At 43.4% G+C, this 17,700-nt stretch overlaps 1 protein-coding gene and 1 non-coding gene across 5 annotated transcripts in view; both read left to right on the forward strand.

Moving 5' to 3' along the window:
• LOC141207915 (uncharacterized) overlaps window positions 1–14,419 on the forward strand; it is a 30,023-nt gene extending 15,604 nt beyond the window's left edge. For 3 of the 4 annotated variants that reach the window (XM_073664479.1, XM_073664478.1, XM_073664480.1), the window contains exons 7-13: window positions 5,953–6,110; window positions 7,924–8,073; window positions 8,203–8,379; window positions 8,463–8,586; window positions 8,670–8,767; window positions 8,966–9,056; window positions 12,544–14,419. In XM_073664479.1, the coding sequence (XP_073520580.1) occupies window positions 5,953–6,110; window positions 7,924–8,073; window positions 8,203–8,379; window positions 8,463–8,586; window positions 8,670–8,767; window positions 8,966–9,056; window positions 12,544–13,733 (1,988 nt within the window). In that variant the 3' untranslated portion in view covers window positions 13,734–14,419. The remainder of the gene's footprint in view (window positions 1–5,952; window positions 6,111–7,923; window positions 8,074–8,202; window positions 8,380–8,462; window positions 8,587–8,669; window positions 8,768–8,965; window positions 9,057–12,543) is intronic. The other variant, XM_073664481.1, reaches the window with a different exon arrangement.
• Window positions 10,033–10,151, forward strand: LOC141207936 (U5 spliceosomal RNA). Its single transcript, XR_012278210.1, has one exon. It is a non-coding gene; the product is annotated as a U5 spliceosomal RNA (small nuclear RNA).
• Window positions 14,420–17,700: the final 3,281 nt, after the last annotated feature.

Below are 17,700 nucleotides of genomic sequence, written 5' to 3' on the forward strand. Positions count from 1 at the left end.
TGCGCTCCCTGCGGCATCACCGTCCAAGTCAATTGCCTGCCCTGATATGTAAATGCAAACAGAAACTGACAGTCTTTATGTAGTGGAATGCTGAAAAAGGTGTTTGCTAAATCAATTACTGTAAACCAGGCTGCGGTAGATGGTATTTGTGAGAGAAGTGTATGTGGGTTAGGCACCACAGGAGTTTCCAAGACTGTCGCTGCATTTACTGCCCTCAAATCCTGCACCAATCGATAAGCGGGCGGCTGCCCCGGTTGGGATTTATTCCTTACGGGGAACAACGGCGTATTACACGGGGAGACGCAGGGGATTAGTGCCCCTTTCTCTAACAAGGTGTGAATTTGCTGGTGTAGACCTTGTTCTTGTGCATGTGTGAGCGGTTACTGGCGAACCTTGGGAAAGGGCGCTCCGGGCTTGAGGTACACCTGTATTGGTTCTACCGGCAATCACCCAATGTCGTCTGGGCCTTGTGACCACAGATGAGAAGGGATTTCCTCTGTGTATGGAGCTAACCTGGGATCTTTTGGGAGATTTCCAATCGTATCTGATATGTTAATCATAACCGTGGGTAGCGCCCGTAAGATGCAGAGCTCCTCTGTGTGCATCAGAGTTTGGATCCTTTAAAGTAAGGATCATCTGACCATTGTCCTGGTATTGAATTCGGGATCGGAATTTAGACAAGAGGTCTGCTCCTAAAAGATTTACCGGGCAGATCAGGGATATGACAAATTGTGCCATTACTTCTGGAAATGGGCCAATCGGAATAGGTTTAGTGAGAGTGTGTTTGTTAGGTCTGCCATCTACACCGATCAATATTAGATTGTCGTTAGAAAATTGGACTGGGAGACCCTGGGGCAGTTCAGTGGATTTTAAAATGGAGTTGGCCGCCTCAGTGTCTACCATGAACTTCACCGGATTCCCTCCTATTGGGATAACTACAGATGAACAGAGCCCAGGGGTGGTTACGGGCATCACGATGGCAGACTCTGGTTGGCCTCAATTTCAGAATGGATGGTCTTGGAGGACATTTTCTCGTGAGTCTCGTGGGCCGGGCATCCTATTTCTAGATAGGGGGCTTGGGCGGTGCACTGGCTAGCAGGGGTGTGACAGTCCCTTTGGAAATGTCCCGTCCGGCCACACATCCAACACTGAAGACAGGAATTCACTAGTGGCCTTTTCCCGGGATACATTACTCGCTGATCAGATACCGCCATGGGGTAATAGTGGGGCTGTAAGGGAGGATACTGTGTTGCGGGTACTGCAGGTGCCGCAACTGCCACTGCAGCGGGTTTAGATTTGGGCTTAACCGCAGAAGCGGTCCGGGCGACACTTTTCTGGAAGCTTTTTGCTACCTTTAGGACATCTCCTGGGGTGGCTGACTCAACATCTGGTCATACAGCCAATATCGCATCCTTGATTTCAGTCCGTAACCCCTGGATAAAGGCGGATACTAACAGCTGGCAATGAGTTTTAGTATGTAAGGAGAACCCAAGGTCCTTATAGACCTGCATAAGGCGCCCATAAAACTTCTCAGCCGACTCTCCCTTCTCTTGAGTGACATCTGTGAGGGTAGTGGATTGATCAGCCAACTTATCCTGAGCCCATATTTTAAGGGCTTGACAGAAGTCAACCCCACTCTCATACGTATTGGTGTCTAATGCTCTATTATATGGGACAGCTGCCTCTACCATGGGATAATATCCTTCACCGGCTTTTACACGGAGCAGGTGTAAAAGATCTTGCCTTGTTGTTGAATATATCTCTCTATTTGCGGCCATGCCCCTGTAAAAAGCCACTGGGGAATGTTCGGGATCCGGGAGACGGTTACACAGAGTATCTGTCTGTACTGGGGTAAACAGGGTATATTTGGGTGGGCTGGTATTGTGGTCCGCTTCCTCCATTTCCTCCATCTTTGTGAGAGGGGGTGGAGCTGGAGGGAAATCAGCATGAGTACTGATTGTTGGGAGATCTTGGAGGTAGGGGAACACTGGGGGAGACTAGATATCGGGTTTGATTAGTTGAGCGGCATAATAAACGAGATCCCTGTCGATGGCCAAGAGTCTTATCTCTCTCAATTTAGTTGGATGCGTGGCGATGTATTACTTTATACCCCCGACTATTATTTTGGCTGCGTCTTGTTTTGGATATCCAAAAATACCGGTGGAAATAAATGGCAGGGCTAGGGTTGGGACCGCATGAAGCTGTGATGCATATGCTATGGTGTTTTGAATTGTTTCTGTAAGCAGGTGTTGTGACCTGGGTACATCCAGGGGATCATATTTTGTAATCGTTGGATGTAGTTTGTATTGTAGGCCCCCCAATACGACATATTTCTGCAGCTAGCCCTCCCCCCCCCCCCCCCCCCCCCATGCTGTAGTTTTGCATTTGCTGCGTTTACAATGATCCCAACTTGCTGTTGCGGTGTACTCCCCATGCCTATTCTCAGTATAGTGGAAAATTCCGAAGGACCATTCAGCAAAACAGACGCCACCTCCTGGTACTCGTGTCCATGTTCTATTTCCCCAGTTCGGGAGAGGGTGAATAGGGTAGAGTTCAGAGGTCCCTGGGTCTCCCCGAATGGAGTGTGGACCATGGCGGGAGCAGGTGGGGGCAATGGTTCATAATACCCACCGTCAGCGTTAAGTAATGGGAAGGTTGGTGCTACAACACTGGGTCTGCGTGTTCCACAATTATAACACGTCTCGCGCCATCCCGGATTGGTGACCCAACACACTTTACAAAGCCAGCCATCTGGGTTATATGGTGGTGGCTGGCCACCAGTGGGAAGTGCAGGGTATTTAATCTCCTTAGGTATAAATTGCTCAGTTTCCGGATTCAGGGGCTGGGGTACGGCTACATTTGTGGGGGTAGGGGATGCTTCTTTAGGGGCTTCAGATTCAGTTTGTGGACACATAAGTTGGGAAGGGGAATCTACTTCCTCCTCTACCTTTTCCCCATCAGCTTCATTTTGTAGCACAAAACAGCCAGTCTTTGTCACAGTGCTAGATAATTTTACTTTCTTGACATAAAGATAATTGAAATAACCAGGCTCCTCCTCTATTTCAACATATCCATCACCACAAATCTCATGTGCAACTTTCTTAAACTTTTCAGCATCTTCCAACAATCCACAGTCAACTAATCTTCCCCTTTTCTGCCGGATTCCTTCGTCCCACAATGAAGGCTGAAGTCTCCCCTCCACGGGAAAGTTTAACAACTTAAACACTTTTGGTTCATTCTTAAATTATCTTTTCCCCTCTCAACCGACCATGATAGTCATCACATCCTCTCCCTCCTGAGGGGGAGACACTTTCTTTCTGCTCCACAGAAACATTGATTAATCACTGCACTGCTGCCTTTCGACTGACAAAGATCCTTGATTTGTGCACAGTATGAGTCCGGCCGGCCTCAACTGTTCCACTGACTCGCCCCTCCCTTCGGGGAAGTCACGTACGGTACTAGGTGAAAGGAGGAGAGCTCGCGTCTGCAGCCCTCTGGACACTCAATATACTTATATCTGTGTGCGTGTCCTACCCAATCTTCGATCACCTGCCGCGACTGATACTAATAGTGTTCAGTCTCCTAAGAATCTTTGTCAGAAGTTAAGGAAGATTCATACAATATTCACTTGTCAATCCGAGGTGGTACTACTTTAAAAGTTATCAATATCAGACCCCTAATGGGACTACACCCCTATAGTCTCACCTTTGACTATATCCAACCAAGACATCCAGACATACTGCAAACAACCACGCACCACGTGGAAACCACGCCAAATGGTCAGTATCACTAGTAAAGAACTCGGGCACTTACTGTGGCTTTTGTGGGGGATGATCAGTCCCAATTCCAGTGGGGGAGGCCGAAAGCAAGTCTCTCTTTGTGGACGTCCAGAGGTGGTGGGGCGTCCCTGGTTAGGGATCCGAGTCACGGCACCAAGCTGTTGAGGGAGGGCAGCAATGACCCTTCACGGTTGACCAAGTGAGTGTCAAATTATTATGTTACAAGGTTGATGTAAAGGACATATCGATATTCATGCTATAGTTACTTCATTTTGTGCTAGCTTCTAAAATGATGTTATTATTACACCTTGCATAGCATACATTCTTTCATTCTTTTCTCCTGCTTCACATGCAATTTTCTCACAAGAACCTTTTCTCTCAAGAACATTCTATGAAACACCCTGCTCCTGTTATCTATCTAGTCTGAGCCGGGATGTATAACCTTGCAACTTTCCATCATGTGCCGAACTAACGATAATATGACCATATGTGTGTTTCTGTAATAATCGTACTAACATTGGTTTAAGCCTGTAGTACGGCTGTAGGTGATTGGCTATTGATATACTCAAAACAATATATAATGCTAAGTAAAATAAACGGGATTAGAGATTCTCCGAACAGGAAACAAATACACAAGCCGGGAGCTGAGCACAGAGGACTGAACCAGAGGAGAACAAGGCTGTATCTGGCAGCTTCCGGCAATATGCTTCCAGCTTTAGTAGGGTGTGGTGCTTTCCAGTTGGCTGAAGCAGGGAGCAGATTACTCCAACTGGACAGCACACACACCCGTACTGCCAGACTGGATAGTACTAATGGTCCCAGGCACCCTAATCTTAGTGGCTTGACAGAGCCTGCGCCGCCCAGGGCTTCTGGTTCTGACGTCTCCTCCATCACCAGCGCCGCCTGCAGGATGAATAAGGCGGCTTCTGGAGAGAGAAGCAGACATCGCAGGAGCAGATCCCAGAGGAGATAGGACACACCATTTGCAGAAGCCCTAATGTGACCAAATTGCAGAAAACAAGAACAGTAGAAATCCTCATAAAGGGACACCATTTTGGAAATTATAGAGTAGTGACTATTTTGACTCCACAGGCACTTTCCGGAAATTAGCACGCAGTGGATGTTGGAGAGTGAAAATTACAAATATATAATTTCATTACCCAACACATAGTGCCCAGATTGTGCTCCAGGAGACACACAGCATCAATTAAGTGGGTTCTTCTCACTATAGTAATGTCAAATACATGGATGCTAAATGTGGCTTGGGGGCACTGCAAGGCTTTGAAGTGAGGGTGAGATTTGACTTTGGGAGAGTGGATATTGCTGGATTGGTTTATGGAAGCCATGTTGCTTTTCAAAAGCCTTTGAGCCACTAATAATGTGGAAACCTCTGGTTTTCCATTGACAGATGATGGACCTGAGTGGGGACTTGTTTTTTGTGAGATGAGTAGAAGTTTTTATTGGTATTATTTCACCTACATAACATTGTTTGGTGGCTTTTTATTGCATATTTGGGAGGCAGAATTAACAAACAGTTGGACACTACGATCCACTGGTTCATCCTATGAGGTTTTCTATTAGTCTGTGTACTGTTATTGTCTTGGTGAATAATGACGGCTAACATAGGGCAAAATTAAAAAAAATCACAGAAAAAGATACAGCCTTACTAACACCAAATCATATAACAAATGCACTAGCAGGATGCTGAAGACCCTAATGATAAAGGTGGGGGGGGGCAGTGCAGGTGCTAAATACTGATGAAGCAACCACTCACAAACCTACCAATTCATGGAGGGGGTGGTTGCCTAGTATTAAAGATGCACACAGATGAAGCTTGCATAGGACGCCAGTCACACAGGTAGGTGTGATGCAATGTCTGGCTTAGGATAGTGATGATGCCCATACTATTACATCAGGAAGGCTGCCCAGCACTATATAAGTGCACCCCACATGGACAGACACCCCAGTACACCCAACCAACACTAAAATGCTAATGCATTTGTTATCTGATTTGGTGTTGGTAAGGCTGATTTTTCTGTGATATGTTTTCTTGGTAAATAATGATACTTTTACATAAAGTACATTTTTACGTAGAGTTTAAGTAGAAATATTCAACAATATAAATTTTAAGGATATGTTATTCATAAATAATAATTGGTTTTATTCTTGGCAGATGACTGTACCAGGAGATCAGAGGGACAGCTGACATCTTCAATTTTTAAATCAGATGATCTTGAGATCCCGCAGGATACAATTGAAGTGAATGCCATTAACCCAGATATACCATCATCCATTCACAGCAAAGATCTGTCATCTGGTCATTTGAAACAGGTTCTGTCTTCTAATTCATTACCGACTACTAAGGAAAATCAAAGTCACAAAATAAGCATTAAAAAACAAATTGCTCCTAAAACAAAGAAGCCATTTTCAGGTTAAGAATATGGAAAAAGTTTTTCCCTCGAAAAGTCTTTTCTTGGGCTGTGTGCCCACTATGCGTTTTCCAAGCGTTTATGCTGCGAAATTTCCGCAGCATAAACGCTTGGGAAACGCTTGGTAATCCGCCCCCCAGGGTCCCCAATGACAAGCCGCAATGTCAATGCCCATGCTGCGGATTTTTCCGCAGCGTTGATGCTGCGCTCAAAAATCCGCAGCATGTCCATTCATTTTGCGGACACGCAGCGTAATCGCCGCCATTGACTTGCATTGAAACGCATAATATCCGTGTCAGTACATTTGTACACACGGATATTATGCGTTTCTATGTGCGGATGGTACCCAAGTCTGGAGAAGAGGAGACTCTCATCCAGACCTGGGTACCATAGAAACTGTAAAAGAAAGAATTTAAAATAAAAAATGAAGTTTATACTCACCTTCCGATGTCCTCCCGGTGTTTTGTCTGCTCCGTCCCGTCTCTTGCAATGCTCGCGCTGTTGTGAAGGACCTGCCATGACGTCAGAGTCATGTGACCCATCACATGACTCAATGACATCACCGCAGGTCCTTCACAACAGAGCGAGCTGCCCAACACACCGGACGCAGCAGAGATAACACCGGGAGGACATCGGAAGGTGAGTATAAACTTATTTTTTTTATTTTTTAACATTCTTATTCTTTTTTTTTTAACTAACTTGGTCACACTACTATAAATCCATGCTGGTTGCATGGATTTATATAGTGTGAACAAGTTGTCAAGCACTTTTCCAAGTGATGCTAAAATCGCTCGGAAAAGCGCTTGATAACCCGCATGCAGAAATGCATGCAAAGACGCTTGACAAACGCTTCTACCTGGCGGGAAAAACGCATGTAAAAAATGCATGCGTTTTTCCTGCCAGGGAGAAGCGTAAAAAATATGCAGCATTTCTGCATCGTGGGCACATAGCCTTAAACATGAAAACATTCACACAGCAGAAAATAGATTTTTTTGTTCCAAGTGTGGGAAGTTTTTTAACCAGTAATCAAATCTTGTTAATCACCAGAGCAGTCACACAGAGGAGAAGCCATTTACTTGTTCAGAATGGGGAAAATGTTTTACAGAGAAATCAAGTTTAATCAAACATCAGAGAAATCACACAGGGGAGAAGCCTTTTTCCTGTTCAGAATGTGGAAAATGTTTTAGCCGGAAATCAGGTTTGGTTAAGCACAAGAGAATTCACACAGGGGAGAAGCCTTTTTTCTGTTCAAACATGAGATCTAATGTGATAGAAGATTACAGTCCGGGGAAGACGGGAAACATTCATATAGACGGCTGGTGGAGATGTAGTCAGTGAAGAACTCTGGCTAAATATGTTTCAAGAGCCGTAGTAGAAGATGAAGATGTCGTCCTCATGAAGTAGTTATTTCTCATGTCACGTGTAATGAATATTTCCTGCAGTATTGCTAATGCCGATTGCAGTGTCTGTAAATGAGAGGAGAATTAGCTTTATGGCAGATGAGTCTTTGAGAAATGTGTTCAGCTACAGACTCCAAGGAAGAAACTGCGTGTTGTCTGTGTCCTAAAATATATAGGTTTTATTAGTATATGTAAAGAAGAAAACTAAATACTGTAAAATAATAAATCTCATATGTTTCCCTTATTATCTCCAGTAATTGTATTATTACACAGGATTTTTATGATGTTACATCTGCTCATCATCTTCTCATTCAGGTCCCTACAATATCAGATCCTCTCAGTGAAGATCTTCTATTTAAGAGAATTTTCCTAATGGACCCATCAAAGATGGATTTGGACAGAGACAAGATGGCGGAGGGGATATTACACCTCACCCTAAAGATCCTCTTCCGTCTTACTGGAGAGGTGAGAGATTCTGATGACGTCCCATTACATCATTCTTATCTATGGGAATAACAGATGAACAGAACTGGAGAGGTCAGGACTCTGGAAATGTCTGTAGTGAGATTTATTTATATGTCTTTCCATAACCAGGATTACATATTAGTGAAGACCTCTAGTGAGCGCTGTCAGGTCCATGTGTCTGAGGGATGGGAAAGACCCCTGAGCCCAATCACAGGGCCTCCATCTCACCCCTTCATACATGATGACATCAATGACCGGAAGATCGTAGAACTCCCCTACAAGATGATTGAGCTGCTGACTGGAGAGGTGACCGTGCTGGGAATGCTGGGACATTATACAGTAACGCTATGAAAGGATCGGGGGGATGACGGTATCATTGTATGTGTCAGGTTCCTATAAGATGTGAGGATGTTACTGTCTATTTCTCCATGGAGGAGTGGGAGTATTTAGAAGGACACAAAGATTTGTACAAAGACGTCATGATGGAGGTTCCCCAGCCCCTCACATCACTAGGTAATGGACAGGACTAAATACACACGGCCTATAATTATCTGTATGTAAAGAATAAATTCAGTCCCTGTATGTGTTTCTTCCAGATCTATCCAGTAAGAGGACAACACCAGAGAGATGTCCCCATCCTCTTCTTCCACAGGACTATAAACAAGAAGATCCCAGTGTTCCTCAGGATCATCAGGTAGATGGAGAGAAGGTGTCATGAGATCTCCCCTATGATGTGTAGATGGCTGTGAAGGTCTTGTGCTCAGTCTTGTTTTATCCACCAGTATTATGTGTTTTCCTTTTGTGTAATGAGAACGGTGAAGATGGCAGGATTAGAGCTGATCATAGATGGGACTTCTGCATCTGTTTGTGACTTTTACAATATTTGTTTCAGGGTGAAGATCTGACCCATATTAATACTACAGAGACATATGTGAGGGGTGATGAGTGGTGTAAAGAGGAGATTCCTACATATGACTACCCAGGTGAGTAGTAACCACTAATTGCTGAGAAGTTACAGATTCTTCTCAGTCACCGGCTGTGGCTGCTTTATCGGTTGTGTAGTCCGGCCGTATCACAATCGTGTGATCACCATTTTGCCTCTAGACCACAACATTCTCTTCCACCCAAAACTGTTCAAATGATTTTGGGCATTGAAACCCTTTTCCATAGAACTTACAACCTGGAGGATCCACCTACTCCCTGTGATTAGGAGACGTTACCTGCCCAGATCTGTAAACCACAAAGCCAGAAAATCACTTGAAGAATAATATTATGATGGGCCTGTAAGAGAAAGTGGAGGGTAATGATGCTGTTGGCTTCCTAGATCCCTGATATCTTATTGGATGAATCTACCTTCTCTCCATTCTGTGCTGCTGAATGTCCTCATATGGTTCCTACAAGACCAGGTCCAGTCTTTCTGGCCAAACTTCACATTTATGATCTACAACATTAAATGTGCAGTGAGGGCCAAGTGTGAATTTCTGTACAATAACAAGAGTTTCCCTTTATCCTGACTTTTCAGTTTCTTTTAAAACCGACTAACTTCAAACCAGATTGTGATAAACTAAACAAAAAAAACCAAAACATTACACCTGTGCCATGATATATCTCTAAGCTAAATTTAAGACACCTCAGCTCTGCACTATTATAAAAAGTTCTCTTTGAACGTCTAATATTTCTTCTTGAAACTCGTCTGACAGAAAATATTGGCCCTTACGATAGTTTAGATTGCCAAGAGCCACCGAGCCCCATACTCTAATTACCCCAGAGAGGTTTCACCACTAGTTACTCACTACTTACTGATGGAGACTGTTGAGTTTGATCATTTCAGTAGATGTGTTATTGTCTATACTCACAGTTTTTACTTTAGTAGTTAGTGCCCAAAATACTCTGATTTAACCCCTTCCTGCAGCCAATTTTGTGTTCCTATCTGGGCCCATTTTTCAAATCTATGGAAAAATACTCTGGCTTCTCTTCAGAATGTAAAAATCTTTCGCCTTTTGCTAAAGATTTCCATGGAGAGAAGCAAAACTGAGTTTTGTGAAGATATTTTTTCAAATTTTTTTTTTTTTAAACACAAATTGAAAGATTGCGGGGAATTTTACTTTGATTTTACACAATGTCTGCAAAACTGCTGAATGGTTTGTGGTATCGGGGTATTTATATTCTGGGCGTTGACTAAATGCTTTTGCTTTTTTTTTTACCCTTAACTGAAGGATGCTCCAAAAATGGAAAGAAAAAAACAACCACAAAGAGCTGAAAAATGGAGAGCTTCATCTGCTCCCCCAAACCCGCTATGTTATTAAACCACTAAACCCGTTAAAGAGGTTATGTACGGTTTGTCCTGAGGAAGGAGTCAGTGGTCTCTGAAACGCGTAGACAATTAACCTACATTTTTATCCATAATAATGCTTTGTCGTGACTCCAGAGAGCGCAGAAACAACTTCCTTTCCCAGCACCTATCTCTGACATTTTTCAAATCTGACGTGTGTCACTTTATATGGTGATAACTTTGGAATTCTTCACAAAGGATAATAGGAAACAAATGGACCTTACAAATAATATTCCAACTTCTCTTGAATCTGACAATACCTTGTATGCAATTGTACACTACTGTCTGGGCACATGGCAGGTTAAGAAGGGAAGGAGCGCCATTTAGCTATTTGAATGCAGATTTTGCTGGGATGGTGTGCAGACACAATGTATTGGGGACACTGTTCGTTGTCACCTGACAGCTCAAAAGATGGCTACCACAAACAGGCTTAGCGCTATCTACTCCATTTTCCAGATCCCAGGGTTTGCCTTGCTCATCATCCTTTTACCCCCTCTACATGGATTTGGACTTAGACAGAGACCCCCCTAAGCTTGGGCCACAGTGTTACCTAATGTTCTGTGGTGTGAGATGGCAAGAAGAATAGTCAGATAGCCGGGTCAGAACATGGAGGTCAGAGAAAATACAAAATCACACAAGAGTAGTCAGTAAACGGGCCGAGGTCACAACAGGAATCAAATACACAAGCCGGGAGCTGAGCACAGAGGACTGAACCCGAGGAGAACAAGGCTGTCTGTATCTGGCAGCTTCCAGCAATATGCTTCCAGCTTTAGTAGGGTGTAGTGCTTTCTAAATGGCTGAAGTAAGGAGCAGATTACTCCAGCTGGACAGCACACACACCCATACTGCCAGACTGGATGGTGCTACAGGTCCCAGGCACCCTAATCTTAGAGGCTGGACAGAGCCTGCGCCGCCCAGAGCTTCTGGTTCTGATGTCTCCTCCATCACCAGCGCCACCTGCAGGATGAATAAGGCGGCTCCTGGTGACAGAAGCAGACGTCACAGGAGCAGATCCCAGAGGAGATGGGACACATCATTTGCAGAAGCCCTAATATGACAAAATGGCAGAAAACCAGAGCAGTAGAAATCCCCATAGTGACTCCATTTTGGAAATTATAACCCTCAGTGAATTAATCTATAGGAGTAGTGACTATTTTGACTCCACAGGCACTTTCCGGAAATTAGCACGCAGTGGATGTTGGAGAGTGAAAATTACAAATATATAATTTCATTACCCAACACATAGTGCCCATATTGTGCTAAAGGAGACACACAACATCAATTAAGTGGGTTCTTCTCACTATAGTATTGCCAAATACATGGATGCTAAATGTGGTTTGGGCACACTGCAAGGCTCAGAAGTGAGGGGGAGATCTGACTTTGGGGGAGTGGATATTGCTGGATTGGTTTATGGAAGCCATGTTGCTTTTCAAAAGCCTTTGAGCCACTAATAATGTGGAAACCTCTGGTTTTCCATTGACAGGTGATGGACCTGAGTGGGGACTTGTTTTTTGTGAGATGAGTAGAAGTTTTTATTGATATTAGTTTTGCCTACATAACATTGTTTTGTGGCTTTTTATTCCATATTTGGGAGGCAGAATGAACACCATGCTCTACTGGTTCATGCTATGAGGTTTTCTATTAGACTGTGAACTGTTATTGTCTTGGTGAATAATGACGGCTAACATAGGGCAAAATTAAAAAAAATCACAGAAAAAGATACAGCCTTACTAACACCAATAATCGTACCAATTCATGGAGGGGGTGGTTGCCTAGTATTAAAGATGCACACAGATGAAGCTTGCATAGGACGCCAGTCACACAGGTAGGTTTGATGCACAGTGTCTGGCTTAGGATACTGATGATGTCCATACTGGGTAGGAAGGCTGCCCAGCACTATATAAGTGCACCCCACATGGACAGACACCCCAGTACACCCAACCAACACTAAAATGCTAATGCATTTGTTATCTGATTTGGTGTTGGTAAGGCTGATTTTTCTGTGATATGTTTTCTTGGTAAATAATGATACTTTTACATAAAGTACATTTTTACGTAGAGTTTAAGTAGAAATATTCAACAATATAAATTTTAAGGATATGTTATTCATAAATAATAATTGGTTTTATTCTTGGCAGATGACTGTACCAGGAGATCAGAGGGACAGCTGACATCTTCAATTTTTAAATCCGATGATCTTGAGATCACACAAGATACAATTGAAGTGAATGACATTTCTCCAGATTTACAATCATCCCTTCACAGCAAAGATTTGTCATCTGATCATTTGAAACAGGTCCTGTCTTCTGATTCATTATCGACTACTAAGGAAAATCAAAGTCACAAAATAAGCAATAAAAAAGAAATTGATCCTAAAACAAAGAAGCCATTTTCATGTTCAGAAAGTGGAAAATGTTTTACAGAGAAATCAAGTTTAATCAGACATCAGAGAACTCCCACAGCGGAGAAGCCTTTTTCCTGTTCAGAATGTGGAAAGTGTTTTAGCCGGAAATCGTGTTTGGTTAAGCACAAGAGAACTCACACAGGGGAGAAGCCTTTTTCCTGTTCAGAATGTGAGAAATGTTTTAACCAGAAATCAGATTTGGTTAATCACCAGAGAACTCACACAGGGGAGAAGCCTTTTTGCTGTTCAGAATGTGGGAAATGTTTTAAAGATAAATCAGATTTGTTTAAGCACCAGAGAACTCACACAGGGGAGAAACCTTTTTCCTGTTCAGAATGTGGAAAATGTTGTAGCTGGAAATCAGATTTGGTTAAGCACCAGAGAACTCACACAGGGGAGAAGCCTTTTTCCTGTTCAGAATGTGGAAAATGTTTTAGCCGGAAAACAGAATTGGTTGAGCACCAGAGAACTCACACAGGGGAGAAGCCTTTTTTCTGTTCAGAATGTGGAAAATATTTTAGCTGGAAATCAGGTTTTGTTACGCACAAAAGAATTCACACAGGGGAGAAGCCTTATTCCTGTTCAGAATGTGGAAAATGTTTTACCCGGAAAACGGAATTGGTTGAGCACCAGAGAACTCACACAGGGGAGAAGCCTTTTTCCTGTTCAGAATGTGGGAAATGTTTTAGCCGGAAATCAAGTTTGGTTAATCACCAGAGAAGTCACACAGGGGAGAAGCCTTTTTGCTGTTCAGAATGTAGGAAATGTTTTAGCCGGAAATCAGATTTGGTTAATCACCAGAGAAGTCATACAGGGGAGAAGCCTTTTTGCTGTTCAGAATGTGGGAAATGTTTTGTGAAGAAATCATCACTTCTTAGTCACCAGAGAACTCACACAGACGAGAAGCCATTTTCATGTTCTTAATATGGGAAAAGTTTTACACGGAAATCAACTCTTAACAAACTTCAGAGAAGTCATACAGGGGAGAAGCCTTTTTCATTTTTAACCGAATATTGTATCTTCATAAAGGGGTTGTCCGCTACTAGGACAACTCCTTCTCATTCCTCATGTTTGGCCTTGTTAAAATAAAAACACTCATACGCACTTCCTGTTCTGGCGCCGTTCCATTGGTGTCACAACTTGCGTTTCTGTAAGGCTGTTACATCACACAATCCTGCTGCCAATCAACGCCACCTTCAGACGTATTGTACATCAACAGGAAGGACATGGCCTGGACATATCACCATGAGAATGCACACACTGAGAGTACTCTCTTCAGACCGTGTTCTTGGCGGAATTATAAGCAATTTACAGCCTCAAACATGACTTTCGATATGGGAAAGAAAGAAGAGATCAGAGGTTAATCTGAGGTCCTCCACCTCTGTCAGCATGTCTGGTATGCAGAGTTTCTTATGGAAGGTCTTATCTTCCTGCTCCGGAGCTATTACTGCCTCACCTCAGCATGGAAAAAGAAGCAGTCTTAACCCTCATGATGCCAGACAGCTCCAGCCTGTAAGTGACCAAGTTAAGACAAGTCGTCATTACTTAAACAAACTAAAATATTTTGCGGAGGACCTTATCACTGGAGGTGACTTTAATTTAGTCTTGGATCTTTCTTTAGACACGTCCCTGAGCTGGAGTCACCAATCTAAAACACAAACAAAAGCTTTGCTAATTGTGCTTTGGTCTCAACCGGTCGATGTATGGAAGATACTACATCCAGACGTAAAGGATTATACCTATTATTCTCCTTTACATATTATGCATAGCCATATAGTCCTTTTCTTAATTAGCTGTCACTTGCCTACATGGCAACCTACATCTCAGGTAGGAACTGCTGTTTGGTCAGATCATGCTCCTGTATATTGTAACTAGCTATTGAACCCATTCTACGCCCGGGTGGCGAGCATTTTTATTGGTATATGGTCTCCCATGCTGGTATGTGCTGCCCCCCTCCTGGTATTTCTGCTGCCCCCATCCTGTCCCCACCATCCTATCCTGGTATGCATGGCACCCCTCATCCCCAATCCTGGTATGCATGGCACCCCTCATCCCCAATCCTGGTATGCATGGCACCCCTCATCCCCAATCCTGGTATGCATGGCACCCCTCATCCCCAATCCTGGTATGCATGGCACCCCTCATTCCAAATCTGGCATGTATGGCCTCCTCATCCCAGAAACCTGGTATGCATGGCACCCAATCCCTCATTCTGGTATGCAATGCACGCCTCATCCCCAATCCTGGTATATATGGCTCCCTCATCCCTATCCTGGTATGCATGGCACCCCATCCCCTATCCTGGTACGTATGGCACCACTCATCCCTATTCTGGTATGCATGGTACCCCTCATTCCTATTCTGCTATGCATGGTACCCCTCATCCTGGTATGAATGGTACCCCGCATTCCTATCCTCGTATGTATGGTACCCCTCATCCCTATCCTGGTATGCATGGTACCCCTCATCCCTATCCTGGTATGCATGACACCTCATCCCTCATCCTGGTATACATGGCACCTCTCATCCCAATTCTGGTATGTATGGCCTCCTCATCCCAGAAACTTGGTATGCATGACACCCAATCCCTCATCCTGATATGCATGGCACGCCTCATCCCCAATCATGGTATATATGGCGCCCTCATCCCTATCCTGGTATGCATGGCACCCCATCCCCTATCCTGGTATGCATGGCACCCCTCATCCCTATACTGGTATGCATGGCACCCCTCATCCCTATACTGGTATGCATGGTACCCCTCATCCTTATTCTAGTATGCATGGTACCCTTCATCCTGGTATGCATGGTACCCCGCATTCCTATCCTGGTATGTATGGTACCCCTCATCCCTATCCTGGTATTCATGGTACCCCGCATTCATATCCTGGTCTACATGGTACCCCGCATTCCTATCCTGGTATGTAGGGTACCCTTGGTCCCTATCCGGTATGTATGGTACCCCTCATCCCTATTCTGATATGCATGGCACCCCACACCCCCCAATACTGGTATGCATGGTCCCCTCACCCACTAATCCTTGTATGCATGGCACTCCTCATCCCTATACTGGTATGTATGGCACCCCTCACCCCCCCAATCCTGGTATGTGTGGTACCCCTCATCCTGGTATGCATGGCACCCCATTCCTCATCCTGGTATTCATGGTACCCCTCATCCCCCAATCCTGGTATGCATGGTACCCCTCATCCCCCAATCCTGGTATGCTTGGTTCCCCTCATCCCCCAATCCTGATATGTGTGGCCACCTCACCCCCCTGGAAGGGGGTGATCGCTCTTGTACTATCTGTATTTGGGATACAACTTCAGTTGGAACCTAAAATCTGTATCCTAGGACTCCTGGGAGAGGACGTAGATCCAGACTCCCATATGGCAATAGCTAGGTCAGGAATATTATTCCAAGCCAGAAAGTTGTTGGCACTACATTGGATAGACAATTCTCCCCAAACGATAACAGAACTAAAATCCAGGAAAAATAACACTCTATGCTTGGAAAGTGGAGCTTATATTAAAGGAACGCTCTCAAGAAATCCATACAAATATGGGAACAATGGTTAAATACACCAGGTATTGCTTCAAAGAACCTTCACAGAAATACTATACTGGATCGTTTGTCCATTTCCTTATAGTAAACCAGGAATTTATATCCTTATACCCAAGGTGTCAGCAAATAATAATTGTCTCAGTCCACACAATTGTCCCTTCTTAGATATATTCTTTTTCTTTTGCTGTCTCAATAGGGAAAAAAATAAGCAGTCATGAAGTATTCAGATATTTATGTGCAAATTACTGTTCCAAACCATTGTACTATAGAGCGATATTGGGATTTATATCATTGTAAACCGGTTGTCGTATTGTTTACTGGTTTTTCTCTTTATTTTTTTTTGTCACAAAGTTTATTTAAAAAAAACAAATGTTGGTAATTCTTTGTTTTGTTAAATAAAAATGATCTGATTGAAAAAAAAGAAAGGAGCGAAGGTCTTTACTAGATCAAACGTATACAAAATGCCAAGATCACATGTGAAGATACTCGTACGAATTCACAAATAAATGTGGTCGCTCATTGGCAAGGAGGTTACATCCACACGTGTAAAGGACATACGTATCCAAAATAAAAGGGGCCCCCGGACAACAAATTCATAACCCCACTGACCTAGCTAAAGCATTTAGTTGCTTTTATAGTTCGCTATATAATATTCATGGACAATACCACGACATACCACCTAATATTCTTGAAACTAAAAATGACAAATATATTATGGACACTGCCGTTCCTTCCTTACAGACCCCTGAGGAGGAGATACTAGACCAAGCTTTCACTGAACAAGAGATAGGAGAAGCCATTAAATCATTCCCTATCGGGAAGAGCCCTGGGCCAGATGGATTCAATAATAGATTTTATAAGATGTTTGCACCTCTGTTATTACCATTTTTAGCCAAAGTGTTCGATAATATCTCAGAAGACTCCCCCTTTTGCCCCCCAATCACTTAAGGCTCAAATAACGGTTTTATCAAAGCCTGGAAAAGGACCAAATACCTGCCCTAATATTCATCCAATATCATTAAATAATGTAGACGTCAAAATATTCTCTAAAGTAATTACAACACGGCTCTCCCACAATCTACCCTCAATTGTCAGCAACGATCAGGTTGGCTTCATTAAGGACAGAGAAGCTCGTGATAATAAAAATAAAACATTAATTTCACATGCAAAAAAACAGGGGATCCCAATGTGCCTTGTTTCTGCCTACGCTAAAAAAGCGTTTGACACAGTGAATTGGACTTTCTTGAAGAGCACCCTACCACAAATTAGGTTGGACTCTTTCTTGTTATCTAAAATTCTATCCTTCTACACTGATCCTAAAGCGATA

The sequence above is a fragment of the Phyllobates terribilis genome, unplaced genomic scaffold, assembly GCF_046119375.1.
Source record: "Phyllobates terribilis strain yellow unplaced genomic scaffold, ASM4611937v1 Scaffold_167__1_contigs__length_4167997, whole genome shotgun sequence".
Classification (NCBI taxonomy): domain Eukaryota; kingdom Metazoa; phylum Chordata; class Amphibia; order Anura; family Dendrobatidae; genus Phyllobates; species Phyllobates terribilis.